The 23756-nt window shown below is 43.7% G+C and overlaps 1 protein-coding gene across 2 annotated transcripts in view; it reads left to right on the top strand.

Moving 5' to 3' along the window:
- The window catches only part of itprid2 (ITPR interacting domain containing 2), a 31317-nt gene that overhangs the window by 4695 nt on the left and 2866 nt on the right, over window positions 1–23756 (top strand). The window contains exons 2-20 of one of the 2 annotated variants that reach the window (XM_084023019.1): window positions 2371–2488; window positions 3486–3647; window positions 4805–4847; window positions 7242–7291; window positions 7539–7592; window positions 11579–11618; window positions 11870–11965; window positions 13311–13458; window positions 14087–14147; window positions 17765–17872; window positions 18239–18596; window positions 18766–18985; window positions 19360–19411; window positions 19670–19752; window positions 20238–21971; window positions 22399–22458; window positions 22558–22682; window positions 22780–22894; window positions 23647–23712. In XM_084023019.1, coding sequence (XP_083879145.1) covers window positions 2446–2488; window positions 3486–3647; window positions 4805–4847; window positions 7242–7291; window positions 7539–7592; window positions 11579–11618; window positions 11870–11965; window positions 13311–13458; window positions 14087–14147; window positions 17765–17872; window positions 18239–18596; window positions 18766–18985; window positions 19360–19411; window positions 19670–19752; window positions 20238–21971; window positions 22399–22458; window positions 22558–22682; window positions 22780–22894; window positions 23647–23712 — 3618 coding nt within the window. In that variant the 5' untranslated portion in view covers window positions 2371–2445. The remainder of the gene's footprint in view (window positions 1–2370; window positions 2489–3485; window positions 3648–4804; window positions 4848–7241; window positions 7292–7538; window positions 7593–11578; window positions 11619–11869; window positions 11966–13310; window positions 13459–14086; window positions 14148–17764; window positions 17873–18238; window positions 18597–18765; window positions 18986–19359; window positions 19412–19669; window positions 19753–20237; window positions 21972–22398; window positions 22459–22557; window positions 22683–22779; window positions 22895–23646; window positions 23713–23756) is intronic. The other variant, XM_084023020.1, reaches the window with a different exon arrangement.

Genomic DNA, 23756 nt, shown 5'->3' with positions numbered 1-23756 from the left:
ATGCTTTAGGGGGCGGGGCTTACCTGCTGATTGACAGGTCGCTACCATGCTACCAATGCTAGTTAGCTACTAAGATGACTTTAGCACTTAGCTGTAAAGCTAATATTTGAATCTAAAAATGTAATAAATGAACGTTATTTATCTACAGCGCTAAAAATCTTGTCTTCGAAACGTTCCTTCCTGTCTTGGCATAAATTCATTCAAAACCTTCAGCACTGAATGATTTCAGTCCAGCAGCGACAGTTAAACTAACAGGTTTCTGATCACTTGGTGAATCGTCTATCATGGGTTTTTATATCGACCTTCTTTCATTCGTGCAGCCTTCTGCTCTCAGTAAGATTTTAATGCTAAATCAACTTGCAGAGACTTGAAGCTGGTTTCACACAGATAATCCATCAAAGTCAACATTTGCTCACCCTTCGTTTTGTTTTTGTTAAAATGATGTTACCATTGTCTGGCAACTGTTGGGACAACTCCTTCTTGGTGCGTTGAAGGCCTTGCAGCCACTGAAATATTGAGAAATTAGCTGCATAAAGACAGTATAGAATTTAATTTATTGCAAAAGAAATGGGTTTTGCTGAGAAGACATTGGTCACAAACATACCAGCTCATTTACCGTACATGTGAAACACTGAAATAATTAAATAGGGCACACCTTATTTTGTAGGAGATCCAAATACCAAAGAAACCATTAAAAAGATAATTGAAAGTTTAACTGGTGGAATGCTGCCACACCCAACAATGACACGATGAGATCAGCAGTTTTAAAAAATGTTTTAAAGAGAGATGACGTTGTTGTAGTTGTGCAAAAGTAAAAACGCGGTTTTGTGCACTAAAGTTACTTAGATCCTCTACTCAAATAAAAGTAGATAAACAACAGTCTTGAAATCAAAATGTTACAGTCTAGGTCTATAGCAGCATAACTAAGAGCCGGTCCATGTCAAACCTGAGCCAGCCCTAAGTATGAGCATTGTCAAAGAGCCTTCTCTTAAATGTGGAAGGGTCTGTATGTCCAAATTCTTCAGTACTTTATTAAATATTATTATATGTAGGCATGGGACGATATGATGTGATTATCTTGTGATAGTATCCCGATAATTCTAAAAAAATACGCTAAAACTCTTTAAATGTCACTAAAACATACTTGGAGCTAAACAGGTTTTTCAAGGTGTTCGTGACGATATTCACGATTATCCTGATAATAGCCGTGCTTGTGACACCAATAACAGCCATAGCTAGTAAATATAGGGCACACCTTATTTTATATGATGCTGCTTGATCCAAATACCAAAGGCTCTGGTTCAAAACCATTAAAAGGATAAGTTTTAACTGGTGGAATGCCACCACACCCAAAGATGACATGACATGGATCAGACCAAAATTCACCTAGATCAACTTATTTTGTTGTTTTTTTGTTTTTGTTTTTTATTCCCCATCCAAGATATAACCATCCCATCATCATGAACGAATGATATATAATATCTCTCCAGAACCAAACATAACACAGAACAGGTGATGTCTACCTCCCTATGGTTTGGTTAGCTCACGAAAACAAGTGACAAGTTGTCTAGTTTGCTGTTTCTAACTTCTACTAATTTGTTGTTTTATTTTGGTGGGGCATTCCCATTTCCTGTAGTGTTTAACAATCAAAGCGCTCCACAGAGAAGACAAAGACTTGATTGATAGTTTTCTGTAAGGAAAGATGCTAAGAAGAAAAGCTCAGTAGAATAATAAAGCCCGATTTAAATAAAATACATTAATTAAATAAAACAGGCCTCCAGTAATAATCAGAAAGATAAGACTCACTCAATGTTGTAAATTTAAAAATGACAATTATACGTTGTTTTTATTTGTCCTTTACGATCTTCACAAAATAAGATTTGTTCAATCTGTGATGCAATAAAAACTAGTTTAAAAAAAAAAAAACACTTCTCATCTCTCGCCACAAAACGTCTTCACTCTGTTTCAACACTCCTATTTATTTAGAGGGGTAAATAGATTAATAAGCGCCTATCGTTGTCAGCCTATGTTTCAATGTGCCAGAGTGATTAATGTGTTTTATTTACTGTAAGTGTAGCTTGTATATGTAAGCGACCGAATGCTTCCGCTTTGCATGTTGCAATTAGCGCCTAAAAACGTGGCACAGTGTTTTATTTAGAGCATATTTCTATTAACAGTCATCATCCGTCCATCATCAACCACTTATCCTGCAAAGCATGCCTCTGCATGAATGCTTAAAAATATTTCATTTGTTTTGTTTAATTATTTTTTTTAGCCTTTTGACCTACTTCACCACATTTACAGAAATGAACATTCCTGTGTGCTGTTTTTAAAAATAAATAAATAATAAGATGAATTCTCTCCCTCCAGGTGTGCTACCTGTTGCTGATGTTGCTTTAGAGTCGTCGGTCTGACCTCGACCAGACACAAACCGAGACAGCAGACATGGAGAGTGGATCTCTGGGAATGGACGCCAGCGCTGCTGCGAGTGAGTCACCTTGCTCAAAGGCAAACTTTGGCTTCGTATCGTTGCATGTGGGTGGTGTGCAAATGAACGGCGTTTGGTTTTCTATTCAAAAGGTCGCCGGATGATGCGGAATGTCATGTCATCGAACGTCCCCTGGCCGGGAAAAAATGAGAAGCCGATCGTCGTTCATTTGTGCATCCCACTCACTTTCCAACGATACAAAGCCGGTTGATAATCAGCTGTTTGGCTGATTATCTAACGATTAATTAATTAACGATTAAGAAGATGTAGAGTGGGTGAAAAAAACAGCTAGCACAGTTGGTTATTACCCAAAGTTATAGCTAAAAGTAACATTAACTGATCAAAAATAATTAGCTAAAAATAATATAGATAGTTGGAATAATAAGCTTAAAATAACTGAAATAGATGGAATATTTCGCTAAAAGTAACTGAAATTGTTGGAATAAATAGCTAAAAAATAACAGAAAAATAGTTGGAATAATTAACTAAAAATAACTGATGAATATTTGGAATAATTAGCTAAAAATAACTGATAAATAGTTGGAATAACTAACTTAAAATCACTGATGAATATTTGGAATAATTAGCTAAAAATAACTGATGGAATAATTAGCTGAAGTAGCTAATAAAGAGTGAACAGAGGAATGAATCCTGTGTATCATTGGTTTTGATGGATTGCGTAAGTCCAAGTGTCCAAGTTCATCAATATCCGACCACAGGTGACAGATTTACGTCTCCACAGTGAGTCTCGAAACCTATTAAGATACTTTACTCTAATGAACGTCTTGGTCTCTTATCAAAGTAGCGTTACAATAGAACAGGTGACCTCGATATGCGGGCGGGGACCGATGCGGGTAAACTCACCTGCCTTGTCCTTTTGCATTCAATCAATTGCGGTTTCTGTTTGTCAGGTTGAATACCTGCCCAACCTGACTGATGACTTGATAGCAGTGAGGCTGTCAGGACAGATTGTGTTTTTGTCTGGATTCATCCTCAGATCCTACAGTGCAGTCAGACTGCAACTTAGCCTTTTTGCGGCGTCGGGCCTGGGCCCAGAGCCGAGACTCCACCTGGCAGGGATCGGAAGCAGAGAACGGCGGCCCCCAGGGGCCCCAACAGAACCAGAGGGACGGGGAAGAGAGACCCTCAGAAGGACCAGGTTAGACTGGACACTTTATTGTCTGCAAAACTCTTGGATGCAGTTGGAGGAAATTTTGTGCAGGTATCCATGGCGACACAAGGTGGATACGCTGTGATTTTGGTGGCTTTTCGTCTAGCGCCACCACGAGGTGGACATTTGTAGATCTTTAGATGGATTGCCGTGAGATAAGGTGCAGCGTTCTTTGTGCGTTGGTGTTTCCACTCCATTTTTATTTATGCCTGTAAAGATAATGACATTTTTAAAACGGCCTCAGCTGTACTTGGTGTCATTAAGCCGATGTTATCGTGGTAACACTCTGAACTGACATGGTGAACATGGTAAACAGTCCACCTGATACTCATCAGCGTGTTTGCGTTGTAACCGTGAGCATGCTGACGTTGGTATTTACTACGTCCCCACAGAGCCAGACTCTTTGTCTTTGTTTAAACAAGCGCCATCCTCTCAAGTCACTAAGAGGATCTCTATCTTTAATTGTAAACATTTTTTTGGGAGGGACTTTGATGGTCATCTGCCGAGCCAAACTGACATTCGCTCAATAATAGACTCTCGTTCTCGCTTCACTTGAAGTAAAATTGAATGAGGGACTTTTACCAATGCGGTATTTATATTATTTTACTTCAAAAACACACGAGTGCTTCTTGCAGGTCGGGGTTACTTGTGGTCATGAAGGCGGTGGTGAAATACTTACTTAGCGGAGGTACATTTCAAAGAGGCGTATCAGTTGTTTGCTTTGGTATAACCACGGCGGTTATAAAGCAAAGCGTGTTCCTGCAGGAGTTCTGAAAATGAAAGCAACTGAAGTGCCTGAAACTTGCATTCTCACTTCTGGCCATCGGGGGGCGACGCCTCTGATTGCAAAAAGAAGTCTGATTCCAATACACTCAGTTCTAGAGATATGTGGGGAAAAAACAGACAAGCTTGCCTTGCTTTAGGGTGAGATTTAAAGATGTCAGACAGAATAAATGATGTGGCTTGTTTTTTAGATTTTAAGTGGTGGAGTTGCAGCCCGCTGGCACCGTGACTATAATCAGCTGAGATGTTTGGTTATATCTGGTACTGCCGTGATGCTTTTATAGTGTGTTGTCATTACTGTTTGCACTCAGCATGTGCTGACTTATTGGATTAACGTGCTCAACTGTGTCTCATTATGACAGGGCAAGTTCCGAACAACATCGCCAGCTGGCTGATCGAATGCAGGTATTTATCAATTCACTGATTATAATACAAACTTTTGTTATTTAATGTCCTGCTTTAGGTCTTTCGCTACATCCCATGAAGTGAATGTGACTTTTTGAAATGTGAGAAGTTCATTTACCTGGCTGCTACCTGATTTATTGATATGTATTCCCTAGTGTCTGGAGGTGCATATGTGTGTTTAGTAGCGGCGTTATCAGCTGCTGACGTCGGACCACGCGGCTAACGCCTAGATGCACAAGACACAGAACACGTATACACAAAGGGTAGAAGGGCAACGCCCGGAGATAGGGCACATGGAGCTGGTCAGGCGAAGAAAAAAGTAAAAAGGAGCAGGAAGAAGCCGACAGAAGACGGAAAAAGAAAGGCAGAAAAAACAGAAAGGAGTCAACAGAGGAGGGGTTTCTGCTGCTAAGTCAACACTGTTATCACACACACAGTGTTAGCTGCTGTCGCTCACGACTGTTGCGGCTCCACGGTGCTCTGACGTGTCCTCCGCAACGTCACCGTGGTAACGTGACCAGCTGAAGCAGAATCACAGGTTACTATAGCAACCGGCGCAGGGGCAGGGGGCTCGAGGCCAACATGGCTGCCGGTGGAAAGTAGGAGGAGCAGCAGCAGCAAACACTGAGGCTGTGGGCTGTTGCACAATCGTGTGTGAGTGTGTGAGTGTGTGTGTGTGTGTTAAATGGTGGCAGGAAGTTTTGTGCCATTGATAAGAGTGGCAGGTTGTGTAAGAGCTCAGTGTTCCCAGCGCCCTGCTGCAGACCACAGCAGCAGCAGCAGCTAGCCTACTGCTACTAGGACTAGTCTGGTCAGTAGGACACCTGGAATGGGTACCAAAAACAGCCTGGGGTACCTGGTCTAGCCTGGTCAATTATGGACTACAAAAGGTAGCCTGGTCTGACCAGGAGTTAGCCTGGAACAGTTAGCCCTTTTCAACTGAGAGGTAGTTAGCCTGCGTTGTTTAGTCTTCGCCTGACAGGAAGTAAGCCTGGGTTAGTTAGCCCTCACCTGACAGACAGCTAGCGGTGGAATTGTTAGCCTGAACCTGACAGGCAGTTCAGTTAACGCTGGGATAGTTAGCCTAAGTCTGACAGGTAATTAACGCTGGGATAGCTGGCCTTAACCTGACAGGCAGTTAAGTTAATGCTGGGATAGTTAGCTTTAACCTGACAGGTAAATAAGTTAACGCTGGGATAGTTAGCCTTAACCTGACAGGCAGTTAAGTTAATGCTGGGATAGTTAGCTTTAACCTGACAGGTAATTAATGCTGGGATAGTTAGCCTTAGTCTGACAGGTAATTAAGTTAACGCTGGGATAGTTAGCCTTAACCTGACAGGCAGTTAAGTTAAGTTAAGTTAATACTGGGATAGTTAGCTTTAACCTGACAGGTAATTAATGCTGGGATAGTTAGCTTTAACCTGACAGGTAATTAATGCTGGGATAGTTAGCCTTAGTCTGACGGGTAATTAAGTTAACGCTGGGATAGTTAGCTTTAACCTGACAGGTAATTAATGTTGGGATAGTTAGCCTTAGTCTGACAGGTAATTAATACTGGGATAGTTAGCCTTAGTCTGACAGGTAATTAAGTTAACGCTTGGATAGTTAGCTTTAACCTGACAGGTAATTAATGCTGGGATAGTTAGCCTTAGTCTGACAGGTAATTAAGTTAATGCTGGGATAGTTAGCCTTAACCTGACAGGCAGTTAAGTTAACGCTTAGCCTTAGCCTGACAGGCAGTTAAGTTAACGCTGGGATAGTTAGCCTTAACCTGACAGGCAGTTAACACTCAGTTTTTTAGCCTTAGCCTGACAGCTAATCAATGATAGTTAGCCTTCACCAGTTAGCGTTGAGATTAATAGACTTAACCTGCGTTGCTTAGCCTTGGCCCTGCAGGCAGTTAGCCTGTGTTACTAAGCCTGAGCCCGACGGGTAGTTAGCCTGCGTTACTTACCCTTAGACCGACAGTTGAGATTGTTGTCCTTCATCAGTAACCTAACGTTGTGATAGTTAGATTGAGCCCTATAGTTTGTGGTAGTTAGCGTAGCCTTTTTCAGCACTAGCGTGTGCTACAGAGCGCCGCTAAAACCTGGAATTAGCCTGACTTGGTGCTTCATATAATGGGTTAATTTGCTGCTATGGTTTGCTGTATATCAACCAGGAATTCATCTGGGATATATTTTCTTTTTACGACTGGGGGTTGGCATTGGAATCGTTTGATCAATCAGGAGTTAGCCTGGGATAGGCTGGTGTAGCCTGACTTGTTGTTTGTCATGTTTGAACTGTGCCTGAAGGTATCTTAAGCTAGCCCGATGTAGCGCTAAGATAATGAGATTTCACTTTTATGTTTTAGGGTCGATAAATATAACACTTGTGTTTTTGTTTCTTGTCCAGGACTCCCATCGGAGCCTCTCTGGACGATCAGAGTGCTTCTCCCAGCAGAGGTAATCCACATTGTCTGTGTGTGGTGTTTACATTGTGAAGACACTTTTATGGGACTTTGGGTTTACGACCAAATACCTGAAACCAGCAACCTTTGTTTAAAGTCAGAATATGTTTTTGATCGAACGCTAGCGGTAACATGTCACAATTGGTTATGCAATTTCTCTTACCCTGCATTACTGTGGCTATATATCGCTGAAGGGATTTCATAACTTTACTACTTTGTGTGAACTTTGTTTGTGAGAACAGGAGTACTGAAGAACGGCTGCAGCTTTGAAGATGACCTTTCACTGGGAGCTGAAGGTCAGTACAGAGAAAAACTCACAATACAAACAAGATTACAGATTTCTGCTCATTGTTTCAACAGCCCCCTCCCATGTTCTAATTCTGTATTTAAACCAACACTTTGACATTTTGTTAAATCCGCTTGTTTTTCCATCTCGCCAAAAGTCCTTATTCGGACATTAACTGCTAACCTAACCGTAATGGAAATAGTGAAACAAGGGGCAACTATTTGATCATTTATTACTACCCCAACATCTCCTTTTTATCGCCATGAATAATATAATATTACAGGGTGTTAAGATGCTCAAAAGCTCACGTTCGGATCCGCTAGCCGCCTTCAATCTGACCTACTATAGTGGTAGCAAAATATTTGTATTTGATGTGTTTGCGATTGCACGTCCTGCAATGTGACTTGCAATGTCTATGCTGAAATATGTTTTTTTTTCTCTGTATATGTGTTTAAATTCTATATTTGCAGAGTTTAGACACTTTGATGTTGTAAGAGTAGCGTAGTGCGGATGTGAGACAATGGATGCGCGTAGAGAAAACAGCTGTTAAATTAACAGTAAAGTTGTGACGTGATTGTAAAGTTGAATATTGTGAAGGAAAGGAAGTGTGAAGCAAGAAAAAGATCTGACGTTTCAGGGCATGTTTATGATTATGTAATGTGACCTAGGTCAGCTCCGTTTAACAAAATGGCATTAATTACACAAAAACACTTTAGCCGAGTAACCCAGAACAACAAATAGCATATTTATACCGTTTAATTTATTCAATTCAAGCAGTCCATGATCATTAGCTGCACATGGAGCTTAAACACGTCACGTAAAGTGGTACTTTAATGCACTTTAAATGAGAAATAATATGCAGGAACTGCCCTCATGGAGCTGCAGTTCACAATCCGGCATTAGACGAGGTCTCCACTAAGTCTAGTTTAGGCTGCTACTTACTATTACTTGCTTAATAGCATTAACTGTCATTAGCATTAAATTAGTCCTCTGACCTTACAAAAAATGAATCATAAGCATCATGTGTATTATTATTATTATTATTATTATTATTATTATGTGTTGCACAAAAGCGATCCTTTGTTATGATAGTGCAGCTTGATCACATGTGTGTGTGTGTTTAAATTACTGACGAACACAACAGCGTGATGTGCAACGAAACGTCCCGTCTGTTTCTTCATGAAGGGAAAAGTCAACAAGCGGGCTGTGAATACATCACTAATGGCTCCGTTCGACTTGTTGAGTTAACAATAGACTTTAATGACTTTATGTTGCAGCGCCGAACGCTGACATGTGGGAATGCTGCGTGTGTGTGTGGGAATGTGTGTGTGTGTGTGTGTGTGTGTGGAATGTGGGACTGAATAGATGCTAACGAGTTGATGCTCAGAGGTCACAGGTTGTGTAGATTTTTATCAGACATGCCTTGTTCATTAACCGATCTGACACAGATTACTTGCAATATTTAGTTACTCTAATAATTTCAGCCTCAATAATTAATTAACGAGTAATTCCATCTTTCCAAACATGGTTGTTTCACATTGAAACTTCTCTCCCAAGTTCTTCTCATGAAAAGTTGCTTTAGTGCTGCATGACTGCAACATTTCTCTTCTGTGCTGCCAAAGGGCAATCACCGTATCTTACCTTCAAAATAAAAGCCCATAGTGGTCGGGGGGGGATTTCGTCACACTTACTGCCACACTTAAAGGCTAAAATAACCGGCCGACCAGGCAGAAACGCGCTAAAACAAGAGCTGATTCTTGAATTGACGTGAGTTGTTGGTCATTTGATCAGCAGTCACCAGTCGGTTGGTTAGTGTGGTGTCACTGAGTGTCTTTCCACTAACACAATTTAGCCAAACACAGACACCAGCGACAGAGAGCTCATTAATCAGAGAACAGAACTTTCTTTTTTAGCCGTTCCTGAGATAATGCTGATTACACACAGCTCATCTAATCTTGGGATGTCGCTCATTTTAACCAGGGAAAGCAGCGGTCGGAAAAATATAAAAAATTGACAATGTTTTCACTGTTCTTTTACTGTTAAAACTGTGATCAGAGATAAACTGGTTTTCTAAGTATTTTACGACTGGATCCGAAAGATTTTGGTCACTTCGGGGGGGTTTGTGAATCCAAACACTGATCTATAATCATAGAGTTGTTTAATGTGCTCCTTTCGTTCTTACCTTTCAAAATAAAAGCCCTAGGCATCATTGTTTACCGGAGGAAGTTAATTTATAAGTTGTTTATTATGGATGGTACACCACTGTATATACATAGAGCCCCCGTAGAGTGAGTAGTGAATGAATTAGTGATTTGTTGTTTTTTCCAAGAGCTTCATGAGAGCAACGAGAGTCATCACAAAGAGTTAAGATTCAGGCCAAATAATGAGCTGAGAGATGCCATAAAGCTGTGTTGAACTGCTGAGTCAGGTGGAAACGCTCCTTGGGTTCACCCTTTCATACGAGTAGTCCTCATTGATTATGCCCACTTTAAGTTAATGCTTACATAAAATGTAGATCGATCAGACAGCGATATTTACAAAATAGAAAATAACTAGTGTGTGGACAATGCATGGAACATACTGTACATCGATGCATCAAATCCGTTCTCCCATATGAACTAAAGCATAACGTCGAGGTATTCGGGGTGTGGCGTGACTTAAAAAGTCTCCTCAGTTCATGTGAAACCATCTTTTCTCCTCTGGAGCTTACCGGCTTTGTGTTGAGATGTGGGTGTTACGATGGAAAGATAGTGAAACCATTTTTAGATGAGTGTTTTGTTGAAAAAGCTCTTTAGTTGAGTGGCTCTGGCTGCCTCTCGTCGTCGCCCTAAATCTCTCCTAGTGTTGTCGTGTCCGGATAAGAAGCTTTTAATCATGTTGAGAGTGACATCCGTCAGACGCAGCTTTAGTTCTGTGGCAGATTGTCATGTATGAACACATCCTAAAGGCCTCCGATGTCATCAGGACAGGACGCGAGGGGATTAGAGCGTCACCGTGTCAATAAGCGTGGAAGTGAATTAGTTAATTAAGGGATTCGGGGGGTGAATGGGACGTCGGCGAATTAGAGAAGGTGGACGAGTTTGGCTTCTTTCAACTGGAAGAAAATACAGCGGATTCAAAGGAATATGTAGAAGAAGGATATGGACTTAAGTGGAAAGAGACGCTGGCAGGTTCGACGTGTCCCAGCACGTCCGCCTGAAAAAAATAAAACACTCACACCTGCAGCTGGCGATGACTTTCAGATTCAGGAAAGTGAAATCTGCTTCGTCGTGAGAACTGCAGCAGATTTAAGGTCACGGAGTGTAACCCGTATCACGGATGGATGGATTATTATAGACTCCGCCCCCAAAACATGGTGGCTTATCAGTCCAATGAGAATTGCTCATGAATGTGTGCAGCAATTTTTCTGAGCTTTTGAAAAGTTACATTTCTTACACTTTTGGCATTGTGAAAGCCTGTTAATATTTAACATGTGGAGAAATCCAAAGCCCGAGCGTGCATAGTTACGGTTGCTAAGCTCTGATTGGACAATAATTGTCTGGGCGAGGGGTTTAACGAACAGTCAATTAAAAATAATTATCCGCCAAGCAAAGTTAGCTTTGTGTTATCTGCATGTTTCGTGAATTTTCTAACTTTTTTTTTATTATTATTTAATTTATTTGACACAGCTTCTTAGATGTAGCAGAGTTAGCTATGAGCTAACTGCTACATCTGTATAGGAAGCAACATCTCTGTGAAGAAACTTAACACTGTAGTTACAGTCAATAATTATATCAGCAACTTTAAGGCGGCGCAACAAAAACCACAACATTTCACAACATTTCGACACGTCGGATGTTTGCATGCGAGCGTGAATAAGCAGATTTTTCAGCCATGGTTACATCTTCAATTTAAAATCCTGAACAATTCATCAATAATTCAGAAATTATTATTATTATTGATATAAAATGTGATATACAGTATGAGTAATCTTAATGTCCTTGTTTTCCTCTGCAGCCAACCATCTTCAGTCCAGTATTAATAAACCTGAGTCCCGGTGAGTGAAATTATATTTTATTCCCTACTAGAGCACTCCTGCCCATAACAATATATCAAAAGCACGGCCCTGGGATCTTTATACTTCTCTGGAATAGCATTCACTTTACTTATGTTTTGTTGTATTTCTTGAGCCCCTTTTAAATCCCTGAGTATATATATTTAACCTTCCCGCTGTGTGACATGCAATCAGTAAATAAAGGAAGTGAGAGCTGGCTGATTAACTCTGTGAATGTGTGTGTTAATGTGAAGATTTGGTCTTCCGGCGGATCAGAAGAGGAGTCAGTTTAAAGAGAGAGGAAGAAGTATGAACTCCACGGGATCGGGGAAGAGCAGCACTGTTTCCAGGTCAGTTCTCCTCGTCTCCCGGAGGTTTCTGCAGGAAGTAACGCAGCTAGAGAGGCGTAGACGTAGAGGGCTGTTAATGAGCTTCAAACCAATCAAATGACACGATGGAGAATTTAAATTTAAATAACAAGGTTTTTTTTTTAACGAGTGGTTCCGAACCAAGGGATCCAACGATGGAGCCTAATGGGACACAACATGATTAAAGAAAGTAAAAACACAATTTATTTTCTTTTTTTTCTCCTTGTAATCTACCAGATACTTTCTCTCTCTTTGGCTCCGAAAAAATACTTTGAATTAAACAACAGAAACTCAAAGTTACAATCTTTTTTTTTGTGAAATGAAAACCTGTTTTTGTTCATTTTATTTAATTTGGCCTTTTTTCCAGTTTATTTACATTCACTAACTAGCTCTCTATACCATAGTTAAATTATAAGTGATGGAGAAATTGCTTTCATGGAAATGAATCAAGTGTTTGGTATTTTTATATCATTGATATCACTCACTGTTACTGTTTTAAGATAATGCTCATGCTAATGCAACATTTCTTACTGCTGCTGGTTCATTAAACCACACACCAACATGCACTAAAAGCATGCAACAAAACAGACAGTGTTTCACTGACTGTTGAAATGGGGGAAAACGCCCAGTTTGATACACAAAACTACATTTCCAGTTTATTTTTTACAGCTATGGTAAAAAAACCTCTTACATTTTGATGAGTAACGGCTCAGACGATGACGAAACAACTTTGAACTCCTGAGGCCAATTTACTCTCATGATAACTAAACCTCTGAAGCATGAATAAATGTTTTGCATGAGTTACACATACAGTTGTTAAGACTGTTAAAAAAAAGAAGAAGAAAAGTCTTGAAAACTGTCAATACCTTCTATTTTGTGACCACGATGTTGCTCAGAGAAAATAAAATGAAAATGTATCATTATCACGTTATAAGTGGAACTTTTCTTATCGTCCTAAAAAGAAAATGTTCTCGTTATAATGTGACGAACGTCCTATTAGAACAAGGTTATAACGTGATACCAATCCTTCAGGTTTCTCCTGGTCTCTGCATCCTCTAGGTGGGGCTGAGGGGAACCGCCTCACTAACTGGATAATTAACTAACTAGCTGTCTCACTGACAGACTAACCCGCTAAATACTAACTGGCTGTCTGTGTTTTCGTAGTGTTTCAGGTGTGTCGGAGCAGTCAGAGGAGCACCCGGAGGAGACCCTCCTTACCCTGCGGTTAGACTAACTAAACTAACCAGCAGACTAACTCACCAGCTAACTGACCGACCGGCTGACTTACCGACTGACTGACCGCCTGACTGTCTGTGTGTGTCCACAGTGTGTCAGAGCTGCTGGATCTGTACGAGGAGGACCCCGAGGAAATCCTGTTGAATCTTGGTTTTGGTCGAGAAGAACCTGACTTGGCCTCCAAGGTTCCCTCCAGGTTCTTCAACAACTCCTCCATAGCGCGAGGCATCGACATCAAGGTACTGACGGACAACACCTACAACGTTTCATCAATCTTGGGTGAAATTGCTGCTTTGGCACATCGGCTGGTTTACTACGGCGGCGTCAACCCAAAATACACAATTTTTATGGGATTTACTTGCAATAAACGGATAAAAAAAGGATGCCGAAATAACTACAACATGATGATCATTTGTTTAAAGTCAGAACGTCATGGTTTGTTAGGTTGTCTGCAAGACGGCAAGCAAACAACTTTTAAAATGCTTGTTTTCTGAATGGAGTTCTGATCTATCGGGGCAACAAATGACACATTTTGCATATTGGCCTCATTCCCTCATCAGGGGATCATGAAAGTCTCATCAGCATGAATGCCCATAGAAGAGTTTCATGGAAGTCCATTCAATAGCCGTTTAGATAATTCAGTCTGGACCAAAGTGGTGAACTGCTGCTGGAACGCCTTACAAGCACCAAACTCCATTCAAAAATCTGTCCGTTTGAGTTTTGCCAAGTTGTGGGCAAACGCAGCAAGTCTTAAACCAAGAATGTTACTTGTAAGAACACACCAGATTCAAGGTTTTTTTTTTTTAGCTTGTTGCTTTTTTCTTTGCACCATTATTGATGACATCACTTCCTGTGGTTCCCCTTCAGGTCTACCTGGGAGCTCAGCTGCAGCGCATGGAAGTGGAGAACCCCAACTACGCTCTGACGAGTAGGTGCCTCCATACTGTCTCCATTAATCCTGCATCTGTTCTAGTGTTTATGACTCTCTAAAATAAGATGATTTATTAAATACATGTACGCTACTGTAGTCAGTTTCAGAAGGAAACAACAGCCGAACATGTCAGTGCTGCCGATGGAGGGTTAACCATGTTAGAGATGAAACTGTAGTCAGAGGAAGTGGAGCTCAAATACTTCTGTGTGTGTGTGTGTGTGTGTCTGTGTGTGTCTGTGTGTGTGTGTGTGTCTGTGTGTGTGTGTCTGTGTGTGTGTGTGTGTGTGTCTGTGTGTGTGTGTGTGTCTGTCTGTGTGTGTGTGTGTGTGTGTCCTGTTCCCAATGTTATTATGGTGTTTTGTGGGGTCCTTCGTCCCTTCAAGCTGTTCTGCCAACTGCCTGGACAACACGACCAGCAAGACAAAGATCTGTTTGTCCCAGTCTCTCACACACACACACACACACAGACACACAGACACACACACACACACACACACACACACACACACACACACACACACACACACACACACACACACACACACACACTGACAGACCTGCTCTGCTAACATCCTGGCCTCTTTTTGTTTTCAAACTCACATGGATGTACTGGCTCCCTAATTTAACACACACACACACACACACACACACACACACACAGACAGCTGATTTTCATCTTCTTGACAGTTTAACTATCTTGCTGCTGTAAAAACCAAAGAGTGTGTGCGGAGGTGAATAACTTCCGTAGCTGAGAGTAACTCAGGTTTTTACACTTCGATGGTCACTTCCTTCGCTGGTTGCAAATATTCAAGCTTTGAAGGCCAAAATCCAGAGCTCGGAGAAAACCGTAGTCCACAAACCAATGGGTGACGTTACCATGACTACGTCCACTTCTTATCTATGACTTGAATATGGAAATACTTTTATTTTGAAAACCTTGTTGTGCAAAAAGTGAAGAGTGGCAGATGGCAGGCTTGGGGTGAAGCGGATCGCTTCCTGATTGAGGCTGATGTTGTAAATTTGTGGGTTTAAACTGCAAGAAGCTGCAGAGACTCAGATCAGAACTGGATCTGGTTTTGTTTTTATTTAAGTGAACTGCCCCTTTAACAGCCTCTGGTCTGTTAGTGGTTCCTGAAAGCTTTTCCCCCTTTCCAGAACATTCTCATACTGTTCCATCAGTTCCCTGGATCCCAGACGTGTGTGTGTGTGTGTGTGTGTGTCTGTGTGTGTGTCTGTGTGTTTGTGTTTTGTTGTGTGTGTGTGTGTGTGTCTGTGTGTCTGTGTGTGTGTGTGTGTGTGTGTGTGTGTGTGTGTTGTTGTTTGTTATGTAAGCTCTGTTCTCACCATCAGAAAGAATCTCTTGGGATGAAGAGAGCGTAAAAAAAAAAAGAGAGAGCGTACGTGTCGTTTTCTCTTATTCCTCACTTCCTGTTTGAGGATCCTCGGCGTGAGCGATGGTGCGGAGTCAGCACTCGGCAGGAAATGGACTCACGCAGCATTACTATCACCACACATTGCTGCTGTAATGAGAGGTTCATGTTCTGTCGTCGTGTCCAGATGTGACTGGAGAGAGAAAAAGAGAAATTTAAACTTTTTTGACGAGAAGCTTCTCTTGTTATTTGTGGCTTCTTTCAGAATGTTTTTGTTGCTCGTTTAAAAAAAGGTGCATTAACTGGTTTCTTTTGGCTTCTTTGGGGCTAAAAACTATCGATTAATGTAGGAAACAGTTGTTCCACGTCCAGCAGACATTGAGAAATGGAACTATTGGTCTCCGATATTGGCTCTCCTTTTAGCTCCGGTTTGGTCTCTACCAACTGAGAAAAATATCTGGCTGGAAAACTTTAAAACGTGAAGATTCTCAGGCAAGTTATGTCATGAAAAGTGTCTTTTTTTACTCCCTATGGTTTCTGAATCGACATTTATTTGAAATTAATTGGATATATTGATAATACGTGCATCATTTATGCGTTCTTACTGGGTGACAAAGTAGGAAGTTGCCAAATCTGTGAGCCAAGACTACAATAACTAACTTCCTGTTTTATTGGCCACCAACATGCTCCTTTCGCTTTTACCTCACGGGTGTTTTTGCCCCCCCCCCCCCTTCGACCCGCCCGACACTGGTTGAAAACCTCCAGTCCAGATTCCTTTGATGCCTCTGAGCCGGCACCATATTTCCGTCTGTTCTCGTGAATCTCAGGAATGCCTGGAGGGGAATATTTCTTCAAATTTGACACAAACTTCCATTCAAGGATGAACTGAATAACATTTTGGAGGTCAAAGGTCATTTTGGAGGTCAAAGGTCACGTCCGTCCCATTCTTGTATACGTGATATCTCAGGAACACCTCGAGCGTATTTCGTCAAATTTGCTTATTTGTTGTTATTTGGCTTGTTTTAGACGTTTTCGGCCGGTTGTGGCTCAGAGCTGAGATGATGGACATGTGAATGTGTTCGTTAGTTATAATGTTTTAGACTAAATGCTGGCGTGTAATGTAGAGCGGTTTGAGTAGCAGGTCCATTTTCTGTTTGTTGTGTAAAGCTGTGCTGCTTTTGGAGGTTTTAAAGTATCATATCTGCTCTGTTCTCTGTTAATTCATCTGTTTAAAGTCCCAGAATCCTTGTCTTTAATAATGCAGCGGTTGAGTTTATGCATTGGACTTTTCCTTCTCGATGGTATCCGTCAGTGTCAGGAGGAGTACTGCAAGTATAAAGTCACTGTGACAGTACTTACAGTACTTTTTGTCCCTGCAGAGAAGACGCGGCGATCCTTCATCTGAGATTAAATAAGAACGCTGTGAGGGTATTTTTAGTTCGGTTAGAAGTCAGCGAGGGATCGGGAGCGTGCCGTGTATTTTCAGGTGATGACATCAGAGCGAGTTATGCTGCGTGAACGGCACGACGACGGAGAAAAGACAGAAAGTCTGTTTCATAACACGCTGACAAGTATTTAGACAGAAGGAATGGAGGGGAGGAGGGACGGAGTACGGAAGGAAGGAAAGTATGCAAGTCATCATCCTGCTCGAGACGAGACTGACAAGCTCGACTTACACAACCGCCGGAGAAACGAGGGAGGAGCGGCTCTGACGTCCGCGTCCAGTCCAGACACGAAGCTTTCTGCTAATCACCCTTTTATTGCATCGCCCACTCTTTATTTTGAACAAGCATCATATCAGTGGGGTTTAATCTGTTTCCATAATAAGAATTTTCATTCTTCCAAATGAATTATGGAGCTCTTTACGGTAAATAAGTCCCTGACACTATTTCTGGAAGCTTCATGACACAAATCAAACTGCAAATGTGAAGTTTCATCTTGTTCCTTCTTCGGGAGGCTGAAGATGAAAAACAAACAAACTCGGAGACACCAGGAAACATCCGACCAGCAGAGATATTTGAATTGGCTCGAGAGGAGGAGGAGGAGGAGCTCTGCTGGATGTTGACAAGTTCAAACTTTGTGCCTCTTGATCTCCTCACTGCCAGTTATTCCACTGAGAGAAGCAGGTTAAGAACGGCCTTCTTCTTCCTGATAATCCAAACTGAAAGCAGGTTTTTTTTTTCTTGTTTTCCGCTCCGTGAAGCCCTTTGTGTAAACCCGTTGTTTTGTTTCCGTCTCCCGCAGGTCGTTTCCGTCAGATCGAAGTCTTGACCACGGTAGCTAACGAGTTCTTCCAGCTCTACAGTCAAGTGTCCGGTCAGCCTGTCCAATGCATCAGCTCCAAGAACCAAGGTAACCATGGCAACCACACCCAGTCCACTGTAGGACAGGTCTGTCCAGTCCAGACCTTAAGAGGAGCAGAGAGTCGTTGCGTTTCAATACTTTCCACTCATTCCCTATGGAGAAACGGAGACGCAGTGCATGCTGGGAGAGTTGTGGCGGGTTGTGAGCGTTCACCACTCTGTGTTTGCATAAAGTTGAATGAGTAATATGCAAATAAGCCTCAGGAAACTTGAATCGAGCTCTCAAAAGAGTGCTGCAGGATGATTTTTGTAGGCCAACCAGGAAATAACATCTTCAACTTGAACCAAAAGTTAAAAAAAATAGAGATTGTTAAGAAAATAAAGATGTTTTTTTATATTCTTGTGTATCTCTTAGGGGGTGAAGCAGGTGAAGGCGGGCCAGATGAGCAGACTCCTCCGTTGAGACGGACCGGCTCGGCGCGGAACGTCGCCAAACTCCTCAAGAAAACCCTCACCAAGCACAACCTGCTCGCCGCCTCCCCCGAGACGCCCGAGGCTCAGACGGCGAACCAGCACACGCCACCGCAGAACGGACACGCCGTCTCCGATCACACGCACAACAACAGCCCCGCACACTCCGGTCCGGAACTGGACGCTGGCAGTACCGACCCTGACCACCAGGCGGAGACCGTCAACCAGAAACACATGCGCAAGAAAGACAGCTGTTCGCTGGCGACGGTCACCGAGGAAACCAACGGGGACGGGGACGACAGGTACTGCTGAACGGACCAAAAGTAGTCAATATTTCATACTTTTGGCTCAAAACACTACCGTTTTTGTCCACAGAGGCCGCCAAAATCAACACAAATGTGTTCCTTAAAGTACCAGCACAACAGTGTAAAAATACTCCATTACAAGTCATAACACCTCGTCTCCAATCAGTCCCGAACAGAGCCGAACCGGACCAGCAGCCAAAGGAGAGCATCGGACGGAGTCAGCTGACTCTCAGTCACCCAATGAGGGAACAGAGGAAGGAACCCAGCTGATCAAGGAGCCGGAGAAGAACCTGACCTCAACCCCGGAGAAAGCTCCTCCCACTCTGGCCCCGCCCCAGCTCGCCCAGCTTCGCACGGAGAACGCAGACTCTTTCGACATGGAGGAGGTGTGTGGGATCTCCTGGTTCTCTCGGGTTCTTCATGCATGTATCCGTTAATGTCGGGACTCGGTCCCGACGTGATCATTGTAATCACACTACACGTCTAAATCCAAATAATTTCCCCATGATATAATGACCTTGGTGTCATCATGGGTTCAGTTAATTTGCTTCACCAAACATGCCAGAGAGAAAAAACAAATAACTGGAGCTTGTGGCGTCGTAAGGACGACGAGTCACAAAGAGAACGCGCCGAGAAACGAGTGACCTTTGCAGCGATTCCTGCCTCGTCTGAAAGCTCGATGAAAGGTCTGCTGCCGTAGGATGTTGACCCAGTGTGTGTGTGTGTTTCTGTCTCTTATAAGTCGTTGTTTGCCTTTCAGATTCAGAGTAACGAAGATGAGGCTCTGCCACCCCGAACCTCCAGAGCCAACGGTGAGTTCGCCTCAACTAACTGTGTGCATCTTTAAGGTTTCCTTCCTCATAAAACATGCAATGTTATCTTGCCTTCACTGCATTTCCTTTCTGGTGCATCTATGAGAGTTTATATGTGTGGTCTGTTTCTATATTTCCTGTGAGGACAGACTGTCCTGCCTTTTTTCATCTTCATGCTCAGTATAAATGATTCTACTCTGCCACCGTGTGGACTGACGCGGTACTGCGGGACTAATACGTTCTCTCTCTCTCTCTCAGACCTGCTGAGGACAGTCAGCCAGCAGTCCGACAGCAGCGGTTTTGCCGAGGAGCCGTCTGTCGACTCCAACAGCTACCTCAAGGTCCGTCTTTCAGTTCAGATGAACAACTTTGACCTTTTTAAGTTATTTGAGCCGATTTTTATCTCACTCAGGGAGGACAAAACATCCCTTCTGATTAATGACCCGTAGAAGAAAATTACTTCACGATGAGTAATGAAACCTTGTAAGGAAGTCTCTCGGCTGCAAAGTCTCATATATCAGCAGTAGATTAGATAAATGTAATGTAATGTTTGTGCTTTTACACCAGGGATTATGAATCAGGCAGATTATTATGTTTTCCACACTTTAGTGAATGATTGATTTTGGATAAAAAGTGATTATGTTCAGTTCCTTCTTTAACTTCTTTTACTTAGAATTTAAAATAAACAGAATTTTATTATTTCACATAAAATAATTCACAAAATAATTGTAACTTTGTGTATAAGAAATGTATTTTTGTCTTTTTCTTTTTTTATTGATTATGGCATCCACCGACTGGTAATTAATTGTTAATTAATCTTGAATAGGTGCAGGAGAGCAGTGACAGCTGTGACAGCGAGACCACTGTGACATCACATCCTTCCCTCGATGTGGCCACGCCCCTCGCAATGGACCAGCCAGCGTTCGAACTGCCGGACAGCCGAGAGGAAGAAGCGGGGGCTGATGTTTCTGCCGGGGCTGATGGGACAGGTAGTTCCAGGGGAGAAGAAATGCATGATGGGAAATCAGAGCATCTTCCAGAGTACACAGCCCACCACCTCCCCAGGAACTTACCAATAGAAACGCAGCAGGATGAGAGCCGGGAGGAGGACCAAGTTGAAAGTGGGGACCTGACTGATCCTGAACCAGAACCAGAACCAGAGAGTATCTCTGCTGCAGAACAAGAACCCCAACCAAACCTAGAACACACCCAGAATCCGTCTGCTTCAGAACCAGAGCCACAACACACTCAGACCGAGGCCGCCGCAGACTCAGAACGCTGTGCTGTCCCGTCGTCTCCGGTCTTCAGCGCTCTGATCCGAGCTAAACAGAAGCGGTTCACCCGGTGCGGACGGCTGGTCGACCCCCAGGACCCTGATTCGCCCCAAAGCTCCGGGAGAGGACGAGGAAGACGTGGTATCCCTCTGCAGAGGTCCTCCTCCCTGCCCTCCTCGTTCCTGGAGCCGTCCAGGGTCGTGTCCTCCGTCAGGATCCAGTTCGGGCGAGGCCAGGCGTCCTGCACGCAGCCCAGGTTCTCCTTCAAATACACCCAGGAGGGCGAAAGGGAAGAGGAGCAGGAAGTACAAACCAGCTGTCTGTCTACGCTGATCATAAACCCCGCCTCCTCGTCAGACCCCGTCAGCCAACCAACGAGGCTTCCCACTGAAACCCCCAACCCGTCTAAACCCATCCCACGCTACCTGCAGGGGACAGCCCAATCCCTGCAGGGCAGCAGCCCTCCTCCTGATTGGTCGCCGGGAGGCCACGCCCAGTCCTGGAGCACCCAGAGCGTTCCTGATCTCTCCTCCGATCGGCAGCAGCCGGGCCAGTTCCAACAGAACATGAGCGCCAACCAAAACCAGCAAAACTGGAATCCAGGGCAGACTATGTTCCGTTACCCCAATCCCACGGCGCAGTACCTGAACCCGAGCCCCACTGCTAGTCCCGGCTTTAGCCCGTACCCTTTCTCTCTGAACCCTCCGATGCAGTACCCGTCCCCTTTCCATCCATATGCAAGTGTTCCTAACCTCCTCCACCACAGCTTCCCCCACCATTCTAGTCAACCCAATGTCTACCAGCCTACAACTCCCACGATGCCCCAGCACAGCAGCCTCTCAGACTTGCATCACCCCTCGACGTCCACGGCTCCTCACCCCCCCCAGCACCCCCATCACATGGGCGTCCTGCATCCGGGGTCTCCTGCCATGCACCACCACGCCTACAATCAGCTCTACGCTCATCCGTCACTTTACCACGCCTCTCCGCACGGCTCGCACTTTGCCTCACCCTACCTTGGTTACCACGGGTACAACATGAACCCCCACCTGGCGTTCCCCCACCCAGAACACGGCCTCCACCTGGGGTTCCCCACTCCTCCTCCTTCTGCTGCTGCTCCAGGCTTCTACCCGGGTCTGGTTCCAACCCTCGGCCCCGATCACAGCCTCCACCTGGGGTTCCCTCCTCCTCCTGCTCCAGGACCCGTCCAGGGCCCGTCCAGCACTGAGATGCAGCTGAGGAGAGTCCTGCACGACATCAAAGGGACAGTCCAGAGCCTGAGCCAGGTTAGTCCTCTTCGGTCCCGGTCCCTTTGAGCTGTAGACGGCATTAGCTTTCACTGTCTTTGGAGGTCAAATTGAGGAGTTGTTGGGTACTTATCCACCCTGAAGATTTTTTTGTTTTTACACTGGTTTTTGTACGAATTGAGCAAAGAAGATACAACATATTACCTAGTTATATTACTACTGCAAGGAATTCTGGGACGTTATCTCCTTCCCTTTTGGTTAAGGATGGTCCAGTGTTTCCTACGTTAAAGGGGATAAGAAAGGAAGCATTGAAGCAGCTTTTCTTAGCATTTAGAGAATTTGAAGAGCTCTTGTCATGGCTGACACTTCTGAGTCACGTAGGAATCTAGCGTAGCTCTACGTTAAACTTTTGTCAGCTTGTCCTGTTCCACTTCCTGTCCTGATGTCACTCTCTGTCTCCGTCTAGAACCGATCCTACACTCCGGACGCGTTCAGTGATCACAGAGCAGCTCAGCCCAGCCACCAGGTACGATCCCCGCAGTTAAAGTCTGTTTAGATCTCACAGTATGCAGCTTGTATGGACTTGCCAATGTTGCAACATTAACGTGTTTCTCTCTGTTTTCAGTCCTTTGCAGAGTTTCAGCAGAAAAAGCAGAGTCTGAACTTGTTCCGCAGTCAGATGATGGACCTGGAGCGCTCCATCGTCCGGCAGCAGGCCGTGGTCTACAAACACATGAGCCCTGCAGACAGGTGAGTCAGCAAACAGGTGTTTCCCAGTCAGGACCGTGTTAATGGCCGATACTAACTGTGTGTCTGTCTGTCTGTCTGTCCGTGTGTCTGTCTGTAGGATGGAGGTGGAGCAGCTTCAGTCTCTGAGGTCAGCAGTCAGAGAGGAACTACAGGAGCTGGAACAACAGCTGGAAGACAGACTGATGGAGCTGACAAGTCCCCCACAACACAGGGTATACACACACACACACACACACACGACACAGGGTACACACACACACACACACACAACACAGGGTATACACACACAACACAGGGTATACACACACACACACACACACACACACACACACACACACACACACACACACACACACACACGACACAGGGTACACACACACACAACACAGGGTATACACACACAACACAGGGTATACACACACAACACAGGGTATACACACACAACACAGGATATACACACACAACACAGGGTATATATATACACACACACACACACACACACAACACACAACACAGGGTAAACACACACACACAACACAGGGTATACACACACACAACACAGGGTATAAACAAACACACACACAACACAGGGTACACACACAACACAGGGTATAAACAAACACACACACAACATAGGGTACACACACACACACAACACAGGGTATAAACACACACACACACAACACAGGGTATACACACATACACAACACAGGGTATACACACACAACACAGGGTACACACACACACACACACACACACAACACAGGGTATACACACACAACACAGAGTATAAACAAACACACACAGGGTATACACACACACATCACACACACAACACAGTGTGTGTATACCCTGTGTGTGTGTGTGTATATACCCTCACACACACACATAACATACAATATATAATAAATACTGCAGTTTTTAAACCCCTTTGAGACAACTTCTGTGAACCTGTCTTCCTCAGGGTTTCAATGGAGATGACAGTGTTGACGGTCTGTCCACCTCCTCTGCACTGAGAGCCATGGAACCGGTCAGCACACTCTCTCACACACACACACACACAATAATACACAC

Source organism: Eutrigla gurnardus (assembly GCF_963514095.1).
Source record: "Eutrigla gurnardus genome assembly, chromosome: 12".
Classification (NCBI taxonomy): Eukaryota; Metazoa; Chordata; class Actinopteri; order Perciformes; family Triglidae; genus Eutrigla; species Eutrigla gurnardus.
This window is presented reverse-complemented; position numbering and strand designations above follow the sequence as displayed.